Here is a 21,745-nt window from a genome sequence, read left to right on the forward strand (position 1 = left end):
CAGATTCCCAAGTGGAACTGAGCTCAAGTCAAATGACAGCAGAGCAGGGCTGGATGGAGGCAAGAAAACCCTGTCCTATACAACCAGGCTATTTTCTTTGCCAGGCATTTCTGGATTTTAAGTACCTAGATCCAGACTTCAGACCTAGATATTCAGTTGCTTTACCGTCAAAGCAAGTAGGCGCTGCAAGCACGCAGCCAGGCATACATGTATTGGATTTATTACATCCATAGCTCGCAGGGGCTCAAGGCGTCGAACATGTCGTGTAGTTGGAAAACAGCGCATACATTTTTGGGCCACTAAGTGCCGTACAAGAACTTCAGCTGTTCTGAAGCTGACCAGACTAGGAGACTACTCTGGTGGCTGTTTATTATGCACTCCTCTCCTCTCCCCACTTTTCCGCGCAAAGGGAAGAGAGAGAGAGGAAGAATCAGAAGCCAGGCAGCGAAGACGAAGGCATCCCGAGGGTCTAAGACCAGAACCGCCGCTCGGAAGGGGCGCAGCGCGATGACGTATGCTCGCCAGCCGGAAGCCCAAGCGATGGGGCCTGCGCAGAGAGAGAGCAAAGACATCCCCGCCGAGTCCTTTCCGGTCGCGGCAGAGCACGGCTGCGCTTGCGCGGAAAACACGGAGGAGGCCTGGGAGGGGCAGACTTCAGGACGGGGGCAGCCGCAGAGGAGCGAGCCGGGTCGGGCCCCGCCGGCCTCCGGATCTCGCGAGAGTTCCTCATCCCCGCGACGGCTGTGGAGGTGACCGGCTGCGGGCGAACGGAGCACAGCGGTGGCGCGGGCGACCATGGAGCCGCCTTCTCCTGCCCGGGCGGAGGTGAAGGGCGGCGGAACTGAGGGGAAGCCCGGCTCCTTCTGCCCGTGCCCGGCGACGGCCGAGGGGCTGGCACGGGTCTGCGACCTCCTCCTCCAGAGCGACTCACCGCAGCAGCAGCCGCCGCCGCCGCTGTCGTCGCCGCCGCCGCCGCCACCGCCTCAGCCGCCGCCGAAGCGGAGCTGGACACGGCGGCGGCAGCAGCGGCGGCGGCAACCGGGTGCGGAAGGCGGCGGTGGCGGCGGCAACAGCAGCAGCAGCAGCGAAAGCAGCGGCGGTGGCAGCGAAGAGGAAGAGGAGGAGGACGACGACGACGACGAGGATGAAGAGGAGGAGGACGACGACGACGACGACGAGGAGGAGGAAGACGATGACGACGACGATGACGACGACGACGAGGAGGAAGAGGAGGAGGAAGTGTCCGAGGTGGGTGACGGGGCTTGCTGGGGTCACCTCTGCCCCCGGTGGGTCTCTGGGGCGGGATGGGAAGAGGAGGAGGCTGCTCGGCGTGGCCCCGCCGATCTGATTCCATAACCTCCCTGCGGACGACGCCGGCGCCAGGAGCAGACGCACCGGACCGGGAGGAAGAAGGCGCACGGGCAGCACCGTACTGGCGGCGGGCTGCGCCTCCTGGGTTTGCTTGCTGCGCCCGCCGCCCCTGCAGGAGCCGAGACCAGCGGGACAGAGATCATGAGGGCCCTGACCTGGCCGCAGTGGGACGGGACCGGGCTAACTTGTGTCGCAAGAAGCAACTGGATTTGCAGCCCGGTTTTAAGCACGGTTAAAGATAATTAAGGGGACAATCCTAAGCACGTTTAGACAGAGAAAAGGCCTACAACTTCCAGCATGGCCCAGCCAGCTATGCTGGCTGGGGTGTGCTGGGAGTTGTAGACCTTTTCTCTGTCTAAACATGCATAGGATTGTGCCCTAAGTTGCGGTGAAGGCAGAGTAGACGCATGGGCAGCATACAGTCTTAGTCATGCTTAGAGTGGGCCCATTGGAATCAATGGGACTTAAGTGAGACATGACTAACTTGTCCCTTTGATTTCAGTGGGCTCACTCTAAGCATGACTAAGTCTGTATGCCACCCCCCTCCCCCGATGTTTAGGGCTGTCATCAACATCATAGCTGATCTGCTGTGTGTTTATTAAGAATTAGCCCAACTGAGTTCATTTGGGCTTACTCTGTTTTCCGTATTGCACAGAGTTGCAATCATGTGCATTCCTCCTACTGGCTTCTTGGCAGGAAGCATCAGCAGTCTTATATGGGCCAGGCAGTCAAGCCTCCTCTCTAGGGTGGGAAAATGCTGGGGGAAAGGGGAATCTAGATGCACATGAAAGCCTGCCTGCTTGGTCTGTTAACTTGGTGCTTTCTTTAGCAACTTTGTCTTAAAACCCCTCTCTCTCACAGTCCAGTCCTGGATGTGAACTGACTCGTGAGTTCAGGGAATTGTGCTTCCAAGTAAATGTTCATCTTACTGCCTTACATTCTGGCTGCTCAGCATCTGCTTAAGTTTTAGGCAGGTTTACTTCCTAGTAAGAGTGCATGTAATTGAAGTCTTACAGTATGGTTCTAACCGTATTTACTCCGAGGTAAGTCCTCTTAGTTTCAGTTGCAGTTACTTCCAAGTAAGAATTGGTGCAGCCTTACTGAAAACATCAGTTTCATGTTTGTAGGGCATAATACTTTTGATTGTGCCCTCGATGATCAGAAGTCCCCAAACTCGGAGGCAGGGTGGGGAGGAGTGGCAGAGGTAATCTTGCCCCCCCCCCCATCCTCCTACCCTGCATATTTCACTAGATGGGCTTTTTTGCCCATCTAGCAATGGCACTTCGGAGGGGGAGGGAAGGAGGCTCACAGAGGCTGAGGATAGCTTGGCCTCACTGGTCTCCTTCTAGTCCACCGGAACACCCCGCTTTCCCCCTCTCTGAAGTAGTTTTTCTGACCTTGGAGGGCAGCTGGCATGGCTCTTTCTGCACTGGCTGTGAGGGGGCAGGGGAGTGGAATCGGATTTCTGATTCCCCCTTCCAAGTTTGGAGTTCTGTCTCTGACCTCAGAGGAGGGAATCCCCAGGATCCTATGGCCCCTCAGACAATGTCTAAGGGCCAAAGGGTGCTCCCTTAATCTTAAGTGGAGGTGGTTCTTGGGTGCAGGCATCTGCTTCTGTTTTAGCCTGGTTAAGAATGTTTGATTTTTATACTACAAGGAGTGTAAATATTTAGGCCACAATCTTATGCATGTTTAAGATAGAAAAATGTCTTACAACTCCCAGCATTCACCAGCTAGCATGCTGGGAGTTGTAGGACTTTTTTCTATCTAACCTGCATAGGATTGTGCCCTTAAAGTCCTTTTGAAGTAGCGAGGCCCCAGCAAATTCAATTTTATTGTGGTGGCAGTCATCCTTAACATGTGCAATCAGACTTGGAACCATATTAAAAAGTACACATGTTCTTAGCGCATACATACATTTATAGATAGATGCCAGCTGCACATTGTAAAGAATATGTTTGTGTTGAGCATCATCAGCATTTTAAAATCAAGATGAATAGCATGATAGGCCATGCATAATTCAGCATAGATTTGTACACATGATTAGTCTGTTGTTAATATAGTGAAGTTCTTCCCTCAGAAGTCAGTAGAGCATTCAGATAGGTTCAGTGCATTAAGCAGAAAGCATGTAGAGCTTATCTCATTTAAATCAATGAGAGTGAAGAAAACATTACTAAGTTTAGGTGTCATCAGTATATGGATGATAGCCAGCTCTATCTCTCCTTTCCATCTAATATTGAGGAAACAGTGGAGGTTCTGAACCATTCTGTGTGTGCAGTAATGGACTGGATGTGGGCTAATAAACTGAGGCTTAATCCAGACAAGACAGAGAGCTGAACTGGGTGTCGGAATACGCCCTGTTCTGGGTGGTATTACCTTCCCCTTGAAATACCAGGACTGCAACTTGGGAGTGCTAGTGGATCTAGCCTTGTGCCTAGATGCCCAGGTGGTGGCTGTGATTAGGAATGCTTTTGTGCAACTTTGGCTAGTGCACCAATTGTTCCCCTTCCTGCATAAAACAGATCTGGCCACTGTCACATCAGCCTTGGTCGCGTCCATATTGTAACACACTCTACATGGCATTGTCTCTGAGAAGCATTCAGAGATTGTGGCTGGTGCAAAATGTGGTGATCAGATTAGAGATGTGGAGGCCCAGGAAAAATCTGGGGAAATGCCCCAGTGTTTTCCCAAGGACCATTAAAAAAAAAAAATTGAACAGTTTTGGATTATGAAATGCATTATTTTAGAATCTAAGACAAGGTGTTTATATATTATTACCAAGGCTTTACTCCTACCCAAATGATTTCTTAAAACTATGTAATAAGACTTTTATACAAAGACTAGAGATGTAAAATATCTGGAAATAATGCAGCCATGGGGAAAATGTTTTTTTAACCCTCACTAAAGATTCTCAGCATAGTTATTTCTTTCATTTCTTGTTAAAATTATTGATCAAGTGTATCTTACCGATACACATTTTGGGATGCTACAAGTCATGCTCAGTTTCCCAACGTGTCTGTTCTGTGAAGAATAGAGATACCATATTATAATATGGAAGAAAATGTACATTTTTGACAATTTAGGTTTTATTCTACAGAGTCCTGTGTTTCTGGACTTGTCTTCCTCTGCCTTTAGGTCTTCTTGCTTCTTCTGGCTTCTAGGATGATTCAGATGTTTCAAGGGACTACTTGCTGAAGTTTCTTCTGGTCAAACATAAACAAGGAACATAAAATATGTTATGTATAATTTGGTTTGCTCATAAAATCAATCATGTTTAGTATATTAAAATTTTGGAGTATAGTTTACTCAAATAATAATTACAAATTTGCTGAGTTCACTTTTTAAAGTAAAGATTCTGCCTGCCCACAGTGCTCAACATCAGAGGCCTTGCTCCTGCTTGCTACTTCCTTTGGAGGTATGGCTAGTTGGCATGTGAGGCAGGCCTTTTCTATTGTGGCACCCAAGGAACATACTCCCTCAAGACGTTTGACTGCCCTCTCCTTTCTAAGTTTTAGGTTTGCCTAGCTTTTAATTTGAAAAATCTGTCTTTCGCTCCCCTTGCTGATTGTTCTTGGTTTTATTGTAAAACAGCAAAGGATAGAGTATTTTAACTTGTTTTTCTGGTGTTATTTTACATGAGTCATTATGGAGGCCTTTTTTAGGGCCAATAAGTGGCATCTAAATAATTTTACATACTATAAGTTAGTGAGTTGCATATTCGTGTTCTCTCAGGCTAAGTGATCCTCACCTGTAAAATAGGCTGCTAATTAGTTGCTTTTTAAAAAATTCAGCTCTGCTGGCCAGTTTTAGAGTGATGTGTTAGAATCAGCGCTCTATGGTAACTCACATGTAGATTTGTGTGTGTGTATTGTTACATTTATATTTCACTTTTCCTTCAAGGAGCCCAAGTCACCCTACGTTATTCTCCTTCTCTCAATTTTATCCTCACAACAACCCTGTGAGATAGGTTACACTGAAAGTCAGTGACTGGGCCAAAGTCATCTAGTGAGCTTCATGGCCAAGTGGGGACTAGAATCTAGGTCTCCCAAGTGCCATTCTAACACACGTACTGGCCCACTGTATGAATTTTAGCCTCTTGAAAGCTTGTGAGGTAGGATAGACTGATAGAACTGGCTCGAAGTCACCTAGTGAGCTGTCTGCCTATGTGCTCTTCACTTTCCTCATCAAGCCCATTGAAACTTGCGCTTGGTAATGTCTGCCACTTTTCAATATTCCATTCCTGGGAAGGCCACAATATTTCTATGCTATACTGCTTTGTCAGTATTTTAAGGTAGGAAGCATTGAATATTAAGTTAACGTATGGTTTCTTCAAAGCTGTGCATCTGAAGCATTCATACAGTAATCTGTATGGCCCTAAAATAGCCCCATTTGTTTTAGCTACATTTCATTTGCTCTTGATTTGTCTTTAGAAACTTGTAAAGAAAAATATCCCAGTCTGTGTTTGTCTGATTGCAGAATACAGAGAAGTACAACTCAACTTTTTGCAGAGTTAAAAGATGAGTGGTTCTGCAGATTGAACGTAACAGGATGCTGTAAAATATTTTACTAGTAATTTATCAGTGGTGTGCTCCAAAAGCAAAGAGAAACAATTTGTTTAGAAATTTCTGTTTAGAAACAATAGACTCTCTGTAATAGTCCTTCCAATCCAAAACACAGTTAAACTTCCTTGTTATATTTGCTCTTGTTTCTGTGCTTGTAGAGCAAGGTTTCTTAGCAGATGCAGCGTTGGTAAATAGACAACCACAATATTGCTTTTCCTTTTAATTGCTTAGTATTTCAAAGTTGTTGCTAGTAGGTACAGCCATTTTTCTCTTTCATTACACTGAGAAGTACCTGCCTGTAAACAAATATTTAAATCTTATGTTCATGCTGATGGGCTGTCTTGGTAAAGTATATTTGTCACCTTTCAGTCACACTACTCATCTTAATCTGTCTCAATCTTAATTCTGCACGGCCTTCCCTTATGGGGTGATGACTTATATTTGATACATGGTAGTGTTTCACTAGCGTTGGATGACTGCTTCACCAACCATTTCACTTATATGGTGTTCATATACAATAGCTTTACATGCAGAAGTGATTGGTTCAAGTTCTGCTCCCAAGTTTTCTACCTCTTCTCATTATGAGGGAAAGCCTACATTCATGTTCTTAAAAAAGCTTTGCTGTATTCTTTTATGGTACATCCAGATGAAGAGAAATAGCTGCAATATTTATACAACTGCTACTATAATGCCTGTGGTTATGGTTTGGGCTCTGGTTGCAGTTGATGAAGGGTGTGTCACCAGGCTATCAATGAGGTGGTATTGCAGGGGTGGGCAGACCTCAGGCTTCTGGGATCAACTTTGTTTTTTTTACTAGAACTACAAGATCCACAAACTGGAGCCTGGTGCAAACGACATACACTTAGAATTAAAGAATTCTGAGCCTAGGAATTTTTTTTGAGTACTAGAGCTGAATAGAGCTCACAGTCCTTCCACACACACATCCATTCCTGGTTACTCCAAGCTTTCTTCACTTCAACAGTGTAATTTAGGAGGAGGGCCATGCTGCTGCTGCTAAACACTTGGGAGTCAGAGATCCTTGCTGATTGCAGTATTCCCAGAAAGGGAAGAAACCCTTGCCAACGCCAGTCAGGACTAGAGACGTTTCTCCCAAAAATCTATTCCAGGTTTTTCTGGCAGCCAAATTTAGCTACTGTAATGCAACCTTTCTTCCCGAGCATTCTTGCTTGCCAAGATGAAAGGCTTTCTTGCCCCTGGCCCTGTTGGTGAGTGAGTTTGGTGAAGGCTGAATCAGCGGCACTGATTCCCACTGCCCCTGGGATCTCTGTTCATGATTATTGTGGTGTCTGTGTCTGTCTTCTTCCTCAGCCAGCTACCATACTCTGTTGGCTCCTGCTTGTGCATAGAAAATGCCAGGAGGAACTAAGGGTCTCTGGGACTTGAAGTTCTTGAGAGAGCATGTTGCATAGGGTCGCACACTTCTTTTTCCCCTCCCATCCTGCCTCTCTCATATACTAGAAGTCCTAAAGCTAATCTCTCTCTCACAGTACCTGTTCTATAAATAGACATAAATGTAGACAGTACCATTGTGTGGAGACTAGACTTCTTGGTTTCTCTTCTTTTTTGGCAATGAGGATGGGGAGATCTACCTTGGACAGAAGTGACAGCTGCCCAAAAGAAACTGGGAGAATCCAGGATTTTAATGTAGTTGTAATTGGGCAGCAGAATGTCCCCTACTTCCTAAAACAATATCTGGCAGCATCAGGGACATCAGCTCATGATCTTTATACTTTATGTCGATTTTTTAAGCGTTTTAAAAAATGTGCTGGTGAAAAAGCAAACTCAGGCCATTTATTGTTGCACATTGGGGGCTGTGGCTTAGAGAACATGGCTCACAGAAGTCCTGCAGTGTAATACAGTATTGTCATCTAGTCTCCTAGAGGTGTGTTTTCGGGAATGGGTCAAGGTTGTGCAGGGAGGTCTGTGTAGCAAATTTGACTGCAAAAACAGCTGATAGGAAAAGAGTTAATCACTTTCTACTGTCATTCCATTGTGCACCTTACTGCTGCTTTTCCCTAAAAAAAAAATAGAATTACTTTCTGTTGCTGGCTTATTTTAATTTCCGGGCTGGGCGCAGGGGGATACTCATATAAAATGCAGCTCATGTTGCAGCAGAGATGCCCCTTCCTAGCTCTCATCTAGTGCATGCAGAAGCCTTGAGCTCTGTGGAATTGCATACATCCCCTAGTAAGTGGCAAATGAAATTTCCAAGTCAACAGGAAGCTGGGCAGGTGTTTTGAATCTAGATGGTTGTGATGAATTTATTTAAATTGATTACTTTTATAATTCTATAGTTTAAAGTGTTGCTTATTTGGTTCTAGCACTACTTGTGAGATTTGCTGGCACCAATCATATCTCGACATCCCTTATAGATATAGTAAAATACATTTGCATAAACATCCCCAAGTGATTGAGGCTGTAATTAGCTTAATTTTCCCTGCATTATAGTTATTTTATTTATATATTATTTAAATACATGGTTCCCAGAAAAAAGAAGAAATTAAAATAATCAGAAAGGTAACATAATCGGCAGCAGAAAATGCATTAACTTAGTATGCCAAAGGCCTGTCTGTACAAGAAGGTTTTCACAAGCTGGGGGAATGCCATCAAAGAGGAAACTAAACAGGCCTGCCTAGGAAGGGAATTACAGAGCCTCGATGTACCTATCAAGATAGGTACTTATTTTATGTATTTATTACAGTTATTTATATCCTGCCTCTAGGGATAGGAATCCTTCCAAGTAAGATAAAGTTACATTAATAAAATCAGTATAAATATATTTTTAAAAACTCCTAAGGATCCTTCCCACCGTGCAGTTGAAGGTAGAAGGTAGAAAGCCCTGTGGGGGAAGGGTCCTGGTTTTCATATTCCTGCCTTTCTCTCCTGGAACAGGGCAACTGATGGTAGAATGCCTTGCAGGAACAGTACAGCTGAAATGGGGGCAGGAAATGGTCTTCGCTTGCCTGCCTCTCTCCTGGAGTCCTTCCCACAGGGTAGTTGGTAGTTAAAGGTCCTGTGGGAATGGGGAGGGACAGTCCAGCCGAAGCTGGGGCCAAAGATGATATTTTATTTATTTGATATTTTGATATGATATTTCCCCCCGACATCTTGCCAAATGTGTGTCTGATATTGTTGGGACACAGAGAAAAGCCTCTCAGATCTTAACACCTGAGCAAGTTCATGTTGCATCAGATGGACCTTCAGATAACCTGGTCCAAAGACATTTTGGGCTTTGTAAGTCATAACCAGCACTTCAGGTGTGACTGAAAATGGACTTGGAGGCAATTGAGTTGTAGCAAGGCAATTGCATGTCGCTGTCTTTGGTTAACAGTCTAGTTGCAGCATTCCAGAGCAGCTGAAGTTTCCAGACACTTTTCAGAGGCAGCCCCATGTAGTGTGCATTATAGTAATCCAGCTGAAATGTAACTAAGACATGTGACACCAGAGCCAGATCTGACATCTCAAGGAATGGGTACAGTTGGCACATCAGCCTATTCTATGCAAACATACTCTTGACCACCCCTACATCTGGGCATCCAGGCTCAGTGGTGGGGTCAAGAAAACACCCAAACTGCAGGTCTGTGTTTTCAAGGGTAGTGCTAGCACAGGTCAAATCCCTGTTCCCGAGTCTGCTGTTCTGCTGACCAGGAGCACTTCTGTTCTGTCTGGATTAAACTTCAGTTTATTCATTCTCATCTAGTCCATCTGTAATGGGCTTGTAGCCCGGGCTGGACTCTGATTAAAGTACTTGGTCATCATTATCTGATCTGTAACCAAATGTAGTCTGGGGTCAGGGGAATTGGTGTTTTAAGGGAGGTGTTGCTCTCCAAGACAGTCAGAAACTGTGTAGATAGTCAGACATAATGTAAGGGACTCTGTTCTTTTGTTTGAGGGTGGAAGATACACATGTGAAAGCCCATCCCTGCTGAGACTGTATGACTTCATTGAAATATGTTCATAAGCCACCTTTTTTTACTGTGGCTCCTCAAAGGGAGTTTTTTACTTCCTTTGAGAACTTTTTGTTGAAAACCAGTATACAATACTCCAACTAAATAAATAAACAAACTCTTTACTCTCCTGTGGTAGTTTGAGGTAAAATATCAGCTGAACATGGTAGACATAGAATAACTTTATTTAAAACTTGAAATGTGCAAAACTTGCAGAGCAATCCTGTAGTCATATTATGCGGGGCGGGGATCGGATATGCCGCTGCTATGCTAGTGGAACAATCATATCTAATACAGCTCACCCTAGGATGGGGTTGGAAAGCAGAAGACAGACACTGGGGAGTAGTGGAGGAATGCCCAACTACCTTTTGCATGCTTGGAAAAACAAATGTCATGTCAGGGCCAAAAAAGAGGGAGCTCCTGGAACTCAAACCCACATTGTAAACACTGCAGAACTGTCAGCTATTCACTCAGCCACATCAGCACACAGTAATCAGACACATCATGGGGCATTTTTCTTCCCCCTCCTTCAAGACCCAACCATAGATACAGGTGGACAGGAGCTGCAGGAAGAGCCCTACTCAGGTAGAACAGTTTAGGTTTTACATGCCTGGAGTTCCAGGTGCAATTCCACAGAAAAAACCACGCTAGGAAAGTGTAGGAGTGCCCGCCCCCCAAAACACACACACACACACATAGCTGAATGAGTCAGGAATGCTACATGGACCAATAGCCTGGCTCCTGCATGGTCTTACTAGCACTTTTGGCTCACCCCGTGGCAGTGCATGTCACCAATCCACCCCCTGCTATTTTGCCTGATGAGCTATCCCTGTTGGTAGCATCCCAGCAGTTCTTGCTCCTCCACCCCCACAATCCTGCCAGCAGCTCCCATCTGGCTTGTGCAGCCTGAGAGGCCTGACCCGTCATAGTCCAGGCTACCTGAGTGAGCGTGGAGCAGAGGGGCCTCTGCTCCTCAGCCCATCAAACTCCCTACCTGCCTCCTTAGTGTCCCTTCCTGAGCCCAGCTGAAGCCAGTTCAGAGTAGGGTGGGAGAAAGCAATCCCTGTCTATCAACCCTACAACAAAGAAACAACACACGTGGCAAAAGCATAGTCTGTACTGAACACCATCTGGGATGGAAGAGATTCTGAAAAGACATGTGGGGGTTGCTGACTGATCACTTCAGTAGGACTTTTGTGCCTTCAACAGTTGCTTTACAGACAGCCCAATAGCAGATGTAGTGCCCCTTATGGCACCAGTTCCATGTTAGGAACATCTTTACCTGTTGCATAACTATCTGTCATGGAGGTTGTAAGGTTAGAGGAGCCTGCCTGGAGCACTAGGTTAACAACCCCAAGGATGAACAACTGGGAGCATCCTGGTCTCTGCTGTTGGCCATGGGCCTCCCTCCTGGTATGCATGGAATGGGGTGTGGGATGGAGCCTATACTTGTGGGAGAGTGGCACAGATAGAATAACGAGGGATAGTCAGCAGCTGGAGCACATACTTGCTGCAACTGGATGCACAGTAAACATGTGGGAGTGAGAAAAAAGGAGCAGAGCCACCTGAATGCTTGGCAAATCTCATGGCTCAGCCTCCCCCACTGTGGGGGCTGGGGTGGAGTGACTGTGGTCATGTTCCTCTCTTCCCCCTTTGGGCTTGCAGTGCAACTGTGTGTGTGTGTGTGTGTGTGTGTGGGGTGAACAGCTTGTTCTGCTATCAGGGAGTGATCCTGCAAAGCAAAAGTGCTCAACTGCTGGGTTGAGCACGATAAGTACTCAACCCAGCAGTTGAAATGGTTAGAGTTGAATGCCAGGTCTTTCCCAACAGGGACCTTACCTGGGTGTGGGAGTGAGTGTCTCTGCTGGGTGTGAGAGACACTGCTTCCCAAAGGGGGAGAGATGAGTATTAGAGCAATACAGTTCAGACAAGGCACAGTATTCATATCTAACAAAAGAGGCAGAGAGGGGATAGACATGTTGGAAAGGTTATACCTTGCAGCATGTGTATCCTCCTCCCCTTTTTACTGGTGTGGCATGTTCTACCCTGGCACTCTCAGTTGTTCGAATGAAGTTTGGATTTGGGAATTTGGGTCTGATGCCCTGAGGCAGAGCCTGTTCCATCCTCTCCCCGATGCTATTTAACATCTTTGTGAAGCCGCTGGAAGCTATCATCAGGAAGTTTGGGGTGCGGTGTCATCAATATGCGGATGACACACAGCTCTACCTCTCATTCAAATCTTCACCAAGGTTGGCCGTAGAATCCCTGTCCAAATGTCTGGAGATGGTGAGTGGCTGGATGGGGAGGAATAAGCTGAAGCTGAACCCTGACAAGACCGAGGTACTTTTGGTGGGAGACAGGAGGAGGCTGGGGGATGCTGACCTGGTGTTGAATGGGGTACGGCTACCCTTGAAAGACCAGGTCCACAGCCTGGGGGTCATTTTAGACTCCCAGCTGTCCATGGAGGCTCAGGTGTCAGCGGTGAGCCGGACAGCACTGTATCAACTCCATCAATACGGCGGCCGTGCCCCTTCCATCCCGACCATCTGCTCCCATCGGTAGTACATGCCCTCGTCTCCTCTCGTTTAGACTACTGTAATGCGCTCTACATGGGGTTACCCTTGAAGACGGTTTGGAAGCTGCAGCTGGTACAGAACGCGGTGGCTCGCCTGATTAAATGCAGCCGCCGGCGAGATCACATCACTCCAGTGCTGAAGGAGTTGCACTGGTTAGCAGTTGTTTTCCGGGCCAAATTCAAGGTGTTGGTTTTGACCTTTAAAACCCTATATGGTTCTGGCTGAGCCTGTCTTAAGGAGCGCCTCCAGCAACACCAGACAGGCCGCTTTACAAGATCAGCCTCAGGTGGCCTTCTCTCTGTCCCATCAGCCAGGACAGCTGGACTGGTGGGGACGAGGGAGAGGGCCTTTCTGTGGTGGCCCCCACTCTGTGGAACTCCCTCCCTAGGGAACTTCGCCATGCCCCCTCTTTAATGAGCTTCTGCCATGCATTAAAAATGTGGTTGTTCAGGCAGGCATTTGGGGTGGGTTAGGGTATTTTAGAAAATGTTTTTATTGTAGAATTTTATTGTTTTAAACTGTTTTATTATATGCTTGTATATCGCCCAGAGTGGCTGGGTGACTAGCCAGATGGGCGATTAATAAATTTAATAAATAAATAAATAAATAAATAAATAAATAAATAAATGAATGTGCAAAGCAGGAGTGTTTCAGTCACTTTCAGAGACTCTTTCCTACCTCTTTCAGTTAGAGGGCTGAATTCCATTTTAGAGAAGCTTTTGGGGGGGCTGCATTCCAGTGGTAGATGGGGCTGAAGGCAAAAGGGGCAGGACCAAAATACCAGCAAATTTTAGCTTGAAGCTTTTGCTGCCATTAACCAAGCCCTAGGGGAAGCATTTCAACCTTTTATAATAGGGGAAAAGATGCACAAAAGCTGGGAAACCACCAAATGATCGGTGGTAAGGTAAAAGGGGGAAGGGTGTATAGCCGTCTGGGGAACGCTGGAGGGCTGAATTTGGCCCCCAGACATGAGGTTCTGCACCCCGCTGTAGGTAGAAAAGTATTAGTGATGTATGTTCAGCGGACAGGCTGTTTTGTGTATAGTGCCCTTTCCTCATAGTTTCTCATCTCCAAAGTTTCCCCTTGCGAGCTTTCAAATGTGCGTGTTATCAGGCCAGAGAGCTATAGCTGCATTCTCTGCATGCTATTGTTGAGTTGTGGCCTCCCTGTGTTTAGTTTATATACTGGTGGTGGGTGCTGTAATTGGATACTGGCTATCCTACACTCTGTTGTGGTGACTTGTGGCCAATTATCTTTTGATTTCTTCCCCTCCTATTGAAGTTAATGGGAGGGAAATTCTTTGTGCTGTTGATGAGGCATGTCCATGGATTGCGGAAGTATTGGATATGACGTGTGCTCCTCTCTTCTGCTGTCCGCATTCAGCCCACAACTCCTCACCATGTATCTTTGCATGGTGTATCTTTACTGGTAGAACAACTTCACTGATGGAGTGTTATACTGCTGTATTTTTTTGTGGCAATAGCATATCTGGTGTTTGCTGGTGTATCTTTAGTATACGATTGCACCTCTATCCTCTATGTAGAATTTTAGATTCAGATGCCAAACTATAAAAAGCTAGTTCACATTTTATTCTTGCCTGGGCTATTCATAGATACAAAGCCACTAGAACAAATTAGGGCAACTACAGCATACAATCAAAATCTAAAAAGGTTAAAACTAATTCATGATACATTATTTAAAATTAATTTAAATTCATTTAAACTACTTCCATATTTAAATGGATAATTATAATCTGAGAGTTAAGACAACTAAAAAAACCCATTAAAGCAAGGCATCCCCAGAACAGAAAAGGCATTTGGGGTGGGTTAGGGTATTTTAGAAAATGTTTTTATTGTAGAATTTTATTGTTTTAAACTGTTTTATTATATGTTGTACATCACCCAGAGTGGCTGGGTGACCAGCCAGATGGGCGATTAATAAATTTAATAAATAAATAAACAAACAGTCAACTGCATTATCAAAGATACATTTTGCACGAATTCTCGATACTACCAAAGCAAAGAGAGAGACCTTGTGAGTTACAGTGGAATCTGTATCAGACAAAAGATAAAACATCTTCTCTGGGACAGTATTACAATACAGGTAAGGCAGAATAAAACCCCAAAATTTAGACCTTTGTTCAGAATATAAAGGGCAGGACAGCAAATAATGTGGTAAGTCTTCAATCTGGAGCATCACAAATACATAAACATTGAACCAGAGGAATTTGGGAATATCTGCCATCAATCATAGCTGGTTGGCATAGCTTGAAAATGAAGAGCTGTGAAAGCTTGCCTATGTTTTGGGAAAGCTTTGTCAAATAGGCGGCTCTTTGGTGATCATATTTGTAGAGCCTGCACCATTTTGAAAATTTTGAATTATTAATAGCCTGTCTGTCCAGAAAAACACTGACCAAAAATACATTCATGAAGCCTCTCTTTTGAGTAATTTTTAAAAGATAATTTCAGTGTAAAGTAGGTGCTGAAAGCCAGTTTTGCTGGCCTTCTGGCAAAGTTACAAAACCCATGTTTTGTATTTGGTTAAGTCTCTAAATATAGGAAAACCAACTTAATAACAGTTGTAATATGTTTTGCTAACCAGATCAAACTCTAGATAAGGCATACTACACTTAGATGTAGTATTCTGTTTATTTCATGTTATGTTCTTTCATTAGAGGGAAATCCACTTGTTCTTTTTTCTTGTAATCTTAAAGAACTTGAAGGTTTTTTTCTATTTAGGTTCTAAATATCTGCATAAGACTAACCTCCATGGAAGCCTGCTTGTTCTTCACTTAGTGTGTTATGTATTGTGTTCTCCTGATTCCAAGCTAGCTGGTATATACGGTGTTTATTGTACAGCTGGCAGGAATATGTGAATGGTCAGAGCCTCGGAAGGAGGCCAGATCCATTAGATACTGAATCTACAAATTCTTCATATTTTTCTGATTGAAGAAAGTTGTTTGCTGGAGCTGTTATTAGTCTTATGTAGAACATTAACAGTTTACATGAGACTGGGTTTGTGAGCCAATATTGAATTTGGCCTGGAGAAACCTGGATTCCAATCCATGATCAGCCATGAAGCTCATTGAGTTGCCCAAGGCCTAAGCCTTATTTATGGTTTCAATGAGGATTAAATACAAAAGAGCTCATGTGTACCATGCTCAGCTTCTTGGAGGTAGCATGAGATACAAATGTGGCAAGTAGCAATTCAGAGTATTCCAGTCTCCTTGTTGAAACATTCTTGTAATAGACTTATATTTATACTCATATTCTTGAACTGATTCCAAAGTATATTGTTCTGAATTATTATTATATTTTCCTTTACTGCTTCTGTTTCTCAATTAGATAACTCCATAAAGCTTTCTGGTAGTTTTCTTCCCTTTTTCTGCGATAACATCTTAGAATTTATGTTAAACTTCTTAATGCTTTGGTAACTTATTTGTTCATCCTTATTGTTATTCTCTTTCGTTTTCATCCTGATCTCATTTTATCCTATCAAGCTATGTAATACACCCTAATTTGCATCATATCAAGTTTCGTAAACAAAAGATTTTGAAATCTCTATAGGGTAGTGATAGGAAACTCAGTTGTGTTAAGTCAGGGGTGAACAACTTGTGGCCCTCCACATGTTTTGGCTTACAACTTCAGTAATCCCTCACCATTGGCTATGCTGGCTAGTGCTGACAGGAGTTGCAGGCCAAAAGATCCTGGTTGTTTGCTGATATTCTGTGATCAGTTTTATTTCTTGTCTCTCAGCCCCAGCAAATATGGTTGTGAAGTTAGGGCACACTCCTACACATGTTTAGACAGAAAGAAAGTCCTATAGCCCCTAGCATGCCTCAGCCATCCATGCTGGTTGGGGAATGCTGGGAGTTGTAGGATTTTTTCTGTCTAAGCATGCATAGGATTGCACCCTTAGTTAATTTACAGAAATCAGAAGACATAATGGGAGGGTTCGCTCATCACATTAAGCCACCCCGCAAATAAGCCACTATGGGTTGGTTGTTCGCTTGCTAACCTGACAGATGATCCGGCTTGCCGTGGCTAGTTTCCCCCTCATTCCCTCTCAGTCCTTCTGCCAGTTCCAGCATGTATCCCAGGCACCTTTGCAGCAGAACTCCTCGTTTCCTCTATCCCTACCTCGGTTTTTGTTGCTCTGGCCAGCTGGCTCTGTAGTCATTCCCGACAACACATGACGAAGTTGCCCTGCTGGGCTTAGACAATACAACAAGCCATCACAGGTATCAATAGCCCTAAAACAAGCCATGGGTTCTCAGGGTGGCTTGTTCATATAAGCCACCCTGCAGAAACCGCGCCGGGTTCGCACATCATAGGTGATCAGCCATGGTGGGTTGTTGTGTTGTGTGAACCAGATATATGTGAGGTGGTCACTCTCTTTCCTAGGAAATATTTACATTGTGTTCATCTATCCCAAGAGTGGAGAACCTGTAGCCCTCCAGAAGTTCCATTACCTCCCTAGGCAGTTTGGAATTCCTCCTATAGTTAAGGAATTGTCCTTTACTGGCTTTTAGTGGAGAGGCACATTGAAAGGGCATGAGGAAAGAGCATTCTGGCCCTTAAAATCTCAGAGCAAAGAATGCAGTTTGGACGTACTCATGGATTCAGCCCTGAACTTGGATACCAGGTTTCAGTGGTGGCCAGGAGTACATTTGCACAGCTGAGGTTAGTGTGCCAACTGTGGCTGTTTCCAGAGATGTCTGATCTGGTCATGGTGATGCATGCTTTGTGGCCAAGGGGCTTGCGTAACTCAGTGAAGCCATAAGCTATGCCATGCAGGGCCGCCCAAAACGGACAGGTCATGGCGGAGAGTTCTGACAAAATGTGGTCCACTGGAGAAGGAAATCGCAACCGACTCCAGTATTCTTGCCAAGAAAACCCCATGGAACGTATCACAAGGCTAAAAGATATGACACCGGAAGATGAGTCCCTCAGGTCGGAAGGTGTCCAATATACTACTGGGGAAGAGCAGAGGGAATTTCCAAGTAGTGCCAGAAAGAGTGAAGCAGCTGGGCCAAAGCCAAAAGGACATTCAGCTGTGGATGTGTCTGGTGGTAAAAAGAAAATCCGATGCTGTAAAGAACAATATTGTTTAGGAACCTGGAATGTAAGATCAGTGAATCAAGATAAGCTGGAGGTGGTCAAACATGAGATGGCAAGATTGAACATCAACATCTTGGAAATCAGCGAACTAAAATGGACAAGCATGGGCGAATTTAATTCAGGTGACCATCATATCTACTACTGTGAGCAAGAATCCCTTAGAAGAAACGGAGTAGCACTCATAGTCAACAAAAGGGTGGGAAAAGCAGTACTGGGATAGAATCTTAAAAATGATAGAATGATCTCAGTACGAATCCAAGGCAAACCATTCAACATCACAGTAATTCAAGTCTATGCCCCAACCACTGAGGCCGAAGAAGCTGAGGTTGATCGGTTCTATGAAGACCAACAACACCTTCTAGAATTAACACCCCAAAAAGATGTCCTCTTCATCATAGGGGATTGGAATGCTAAAGTAGGAAGTCAAGAAATCACTGGGATAACAGGCCAGCATGGCCTTGGTGTACAAAATGAAGCAGGACAAAGGCTAATCGAGTTTTGCCTAGAGAACACGCTGATCATGGCAAACACTCTTTTCCAACAGCACAAGAGGCAACTCTACACATGGACATCACCAGATGGTCAATATCGAAATCAGATTGATTATGTCCTTTGCAGCCAAAGATGCAAAGACATACAGTCAGTCAAAACAAGACCTGGAGCTGACTGTGGCTCAGATCATGAGCTGCTTCTTGCAAAATTTCGGCTTAAATTGAAGAACGTAGGGAAAACCACTAAGCCATTCAGGTATGACCTAAATCATATCCCTTATAAATATACAGTGGAGGTGAGGAATAGATTTCAGGGATTAAACCTGATAGACAGAGTGCCTGAGGAACTATGGACGGAGGTCCGTAACATTGTTCAGGAGGCGGCAACGAAATCCATCCCAAAGAAAAAGAAATGCAAGAAAGCCAAGTGGCTGTCTGATGAGGCTTTACAAGTAGCTGAGGAAAGAAAGGAAGCGAAAAGCAAGGGAGAAAGGGGAAGATATATCCAACTGAATGCAGAGTTCCAGAGAATAGCAAGGAGAGACAAGAAGGCCTTCTTAAATGAACAATACAAAGAAATCAAGGAAAACAACAGAATGGGAAAGACTAGAGATCTCTTCAAGAAAATCGGAGATCTCAAGGGAACATTTTGTGCAAAGACGGGCATGATAAAGGACAAAGAAGGCAGGGACCTAAGAGAAGCAGATGAGATTAAGAAGAGATGGAAAGAATACACAGAAGAACTATACAGGAAAGATCTTAATGTCCCTGATAGCCATGATAGTGCGGTCACTGAACTTGAGCTGGACATCCTAGAGTGTGAAGTCAAGTGGGCCTTAGGAAGCATTCCTAACAACATAGCTAGCGGAGATGACAGTATTCCAGCTGAGCTATTTAAAATCCTAAAAGATGATGCTGTTAAAGTGCTGCACTCAATATGCCAACACATTTGGAACACTCAGCAGTGGCCACAAGATTGGAAAAGGTCAGTTTACATTCCAATTCCAAAGAAGGGCAACACCAAAGAGTGTTCAAACTACCGCACAATTGCGCTCATTTCACATGCCAGCACGGTGATGCTCAAAATCCTACAAGCTAGGCTTCAGCAGTATGTGAACCGAGAACTACCGGAAGGACAAGCGGGGTTTCGAAGAGGCAGAGGAACTAGAGATCAAATCGCCAACATTCGCTGGATCATGGGGAAAGCAAGAGAATTCCAGAAAAACGTCTATTTCTGCTTCATTGACTATGCTAAAGCTTTTGATTGTGTGGATCACAACAAACTGGCAAATTCTGAAAGAGATGGGAGTACCAGACCACCTTACCTGTCTCCTGGGAAACCTGTACGAGGGTCAAGAAGCAACAGTAAGAACCAGGCATGGAACAACTGATTGGTTCCAAATTGGGGAGTACGACAAGGCTGCATATTGTCTCCCTTCTTATTTAACTTATATGCAGAGTACATCATGAGAAATGCCGGGTTGGATGAATCACAGGTTGGAATTAAGATTGCCGGGAGAATTATCAACAATCTCAGATACGCAGATGATACCACCCTAATGGCAGAAAGCGAAGAGGATCTAAAGAGCCTCTTGTTGAGGGTGAAAGTGGAGAGTGCAAAAGCTCGTTTGAAACTCAACATTAAAAAAACTGGCATCTGGCCCCATCACTTCCTGACATATGGAAGGGGAAGAAATGGAAGCAGTGACAGATTTTATTTTCTTGGGCTCCAAGATCACAGACGGTGACTGTAGCCATGAAATTAAAAGGTGCTTGTTCCTTGGGAGGAAAACTATGGCAAACCTAGACAGCCTAGTAAGAAGCAGAGACATCACCTTGCCGACAAAGGTCCGTCTAATCAAAGCTATGGTTTTCCCAGCAGTAACGTATGGCTGTGAGAGCTGGACTATAAGGAAGGCTGAGCGCCGAAGAATTGATGCTTTCGAACTGTGGTGCTGGAGAAGACTCTTACGAGTCCCCTGGACTGCAAGGAGGTCCAATCAGTCCATCCTAAAGGAAATCAACCCTGAGTGCTCATTGGAAGGACAGATACTGAAGCTGAAGCTCAAATATTCTGGCCACCTAATGCGAAGAGAAAACTCTCTGGAAAAGACCCTAATGCTGGGAAAGACTGAAGGCAAAAGGAGAAGGGGACGGCAGAGGATGAGATGGCTAGATAGCATCACCGATGCAATGAATATGGACTTGAGCACACTCTGGGAGAGAGCGCAGGACAGGAAGGCCTGGCGTGCTATGGCCCATGGGGTCATGAAGAGTCGGACACGACTGAACGACAACAATGGGCTCTTCATGGGGCTGACTTTGAAAAGTGTTTGGAAACTTGAGCCATAAAGGTACTTGGAAATAATAAAATCATTTTTATTTGAAATGGATCCAAATTCTGTGCAACTTTTTCCTATCTTGCTGTTCTTGTTAAACATGATAATTAAGAGGCCTTTCAGTTTACAATAGACCATAGCTGTAAGTAGGGATTGGGGAAGATTAGTTTGGTTTGCGTTTTAATATGAACCGGATTAATTCACACTTCCTCAACTAATATGCAAACTGGAGTATAGTTATCCTTCAGTTTTCACACTTCTCCAAATTTTGTGATGAGTTTTTAGATCAAATATTGCATTAAAAAGTGTGTGTATTAGGTAAATGTTCTTCCAGAAATGTGTGTGTTAGGGAAAATTGTGTGCATACAGAACTGTATGAATTTTCATGTGGATGTTTTTTAAAAAATTGTGAACTGATGCTGAAATAGTGCACAACGAACTTGTGCTTGAAAAAGCATGACCATTAAACTGTGATTGATTTGCCCATCCTTAACTCTAGTGAGCCAAACCCAGTTATAGTTTGGGGCCAGAGTTGATAGGAATGATCTGTTTGTGAAGTATATACATCATTTGTGCATAGGAATGTATAAATTTCTTATTTCTCCGTTCTGTGACAGACAAGTCAGCTACTCTGTTCTGCTTCTGTTTCTTTTCTCTTGCTTTATTTTTGTACATCAGTGGCTACATAGGATGCTTTTGCCATGGAGGCCCTGCCCATTTGTTTGTTTTTTAGACACACAGTGGGAATGCAGCAGGAGAAGGTAGGGCTCATTACAGCTCCCCTATGTCTTCGTGTCCATGCAACCTTGCTACAACTGACTTGTATGGTCTTGCAAAGTGATGCCTGAGGCCCACTGGTTACATCATGCTGTCTGGTTCTGCTCAGACCTACTCCAATCTGGTATGGTGTTTTATTGCATCCTTTTTCCTGGGTGTATATAGGATTTGCTGGCTTTATATGTGCTACTTAGCCTGTCGCAGGGATGGGGAGAAGGTAGATGTGAATCTACTGGTAAATGTTTGGGTGAGTTGCTATATATCAGAGAGGTTTCCTGACTCCCAACTGTAACAATAGCAGCAATAAAATTACCCTGCTCCCATCCTAAATTCTGTTAAATTGAAGAAAGCTTGGGGTAATTAGTAGTGGATTTCTCTGTGGAAGGTCTGTGAACTCTATTCTGTTCTGGTACTCAAAACAAATTCCTGGGCTCAAAGTGTATGTCTTTTGCACCAGGCTCCAATTAGTATCTCTTGGAATTCTAGTAAAAAACAAAGATCCCAGATGCCTGAAGTCTGCCCACCCCTCAATGGTTTCCTG

General features: G+C 44.5%; 1 protein-coding gene across 2 annotated transcripts in view; it reads left to right on the forward strand.

Moving 5' to 3' along the window:
- The first annotated feature begins 599 nt into the window (after nt 1–599).
- Nucleotides 600–21,745, forward strand: part of ANKRD17 (ankyrin repeat domain 17) — a 140,990-nt gene continuing 119,844 nt past the window's right edge. For both annotated transcript variants that reach the window (XM_084857457.1, XM_084857458.1), the window contains exon 1: nt 600–1,248. In XM_084857457.1, the coding sequence (XP_084713583.1) occupies nt 796–1,248 (453 nt within the window). In that variant the 5' untranslated portion in view covers nt 600–795. The remainder of the gene's footprint in view (nt 1,249–21,745) is intronic.

The sequence above is a fragment of the Heloderma suspectum genome, chromosome 5 (genome assembly GCF_057233095.1).
Source record: "Heloderma suspectum isolate Gila_16-S chromosome 5, 16-S_ref, whole genome shotgun sequence".
Classification (NCBI taxonomy): Eukaryota; Metazoa; Chordata; class Lepidosauria; order Squamata; family Helodermatidae; genus Heloderma; species Heloderma suspectum.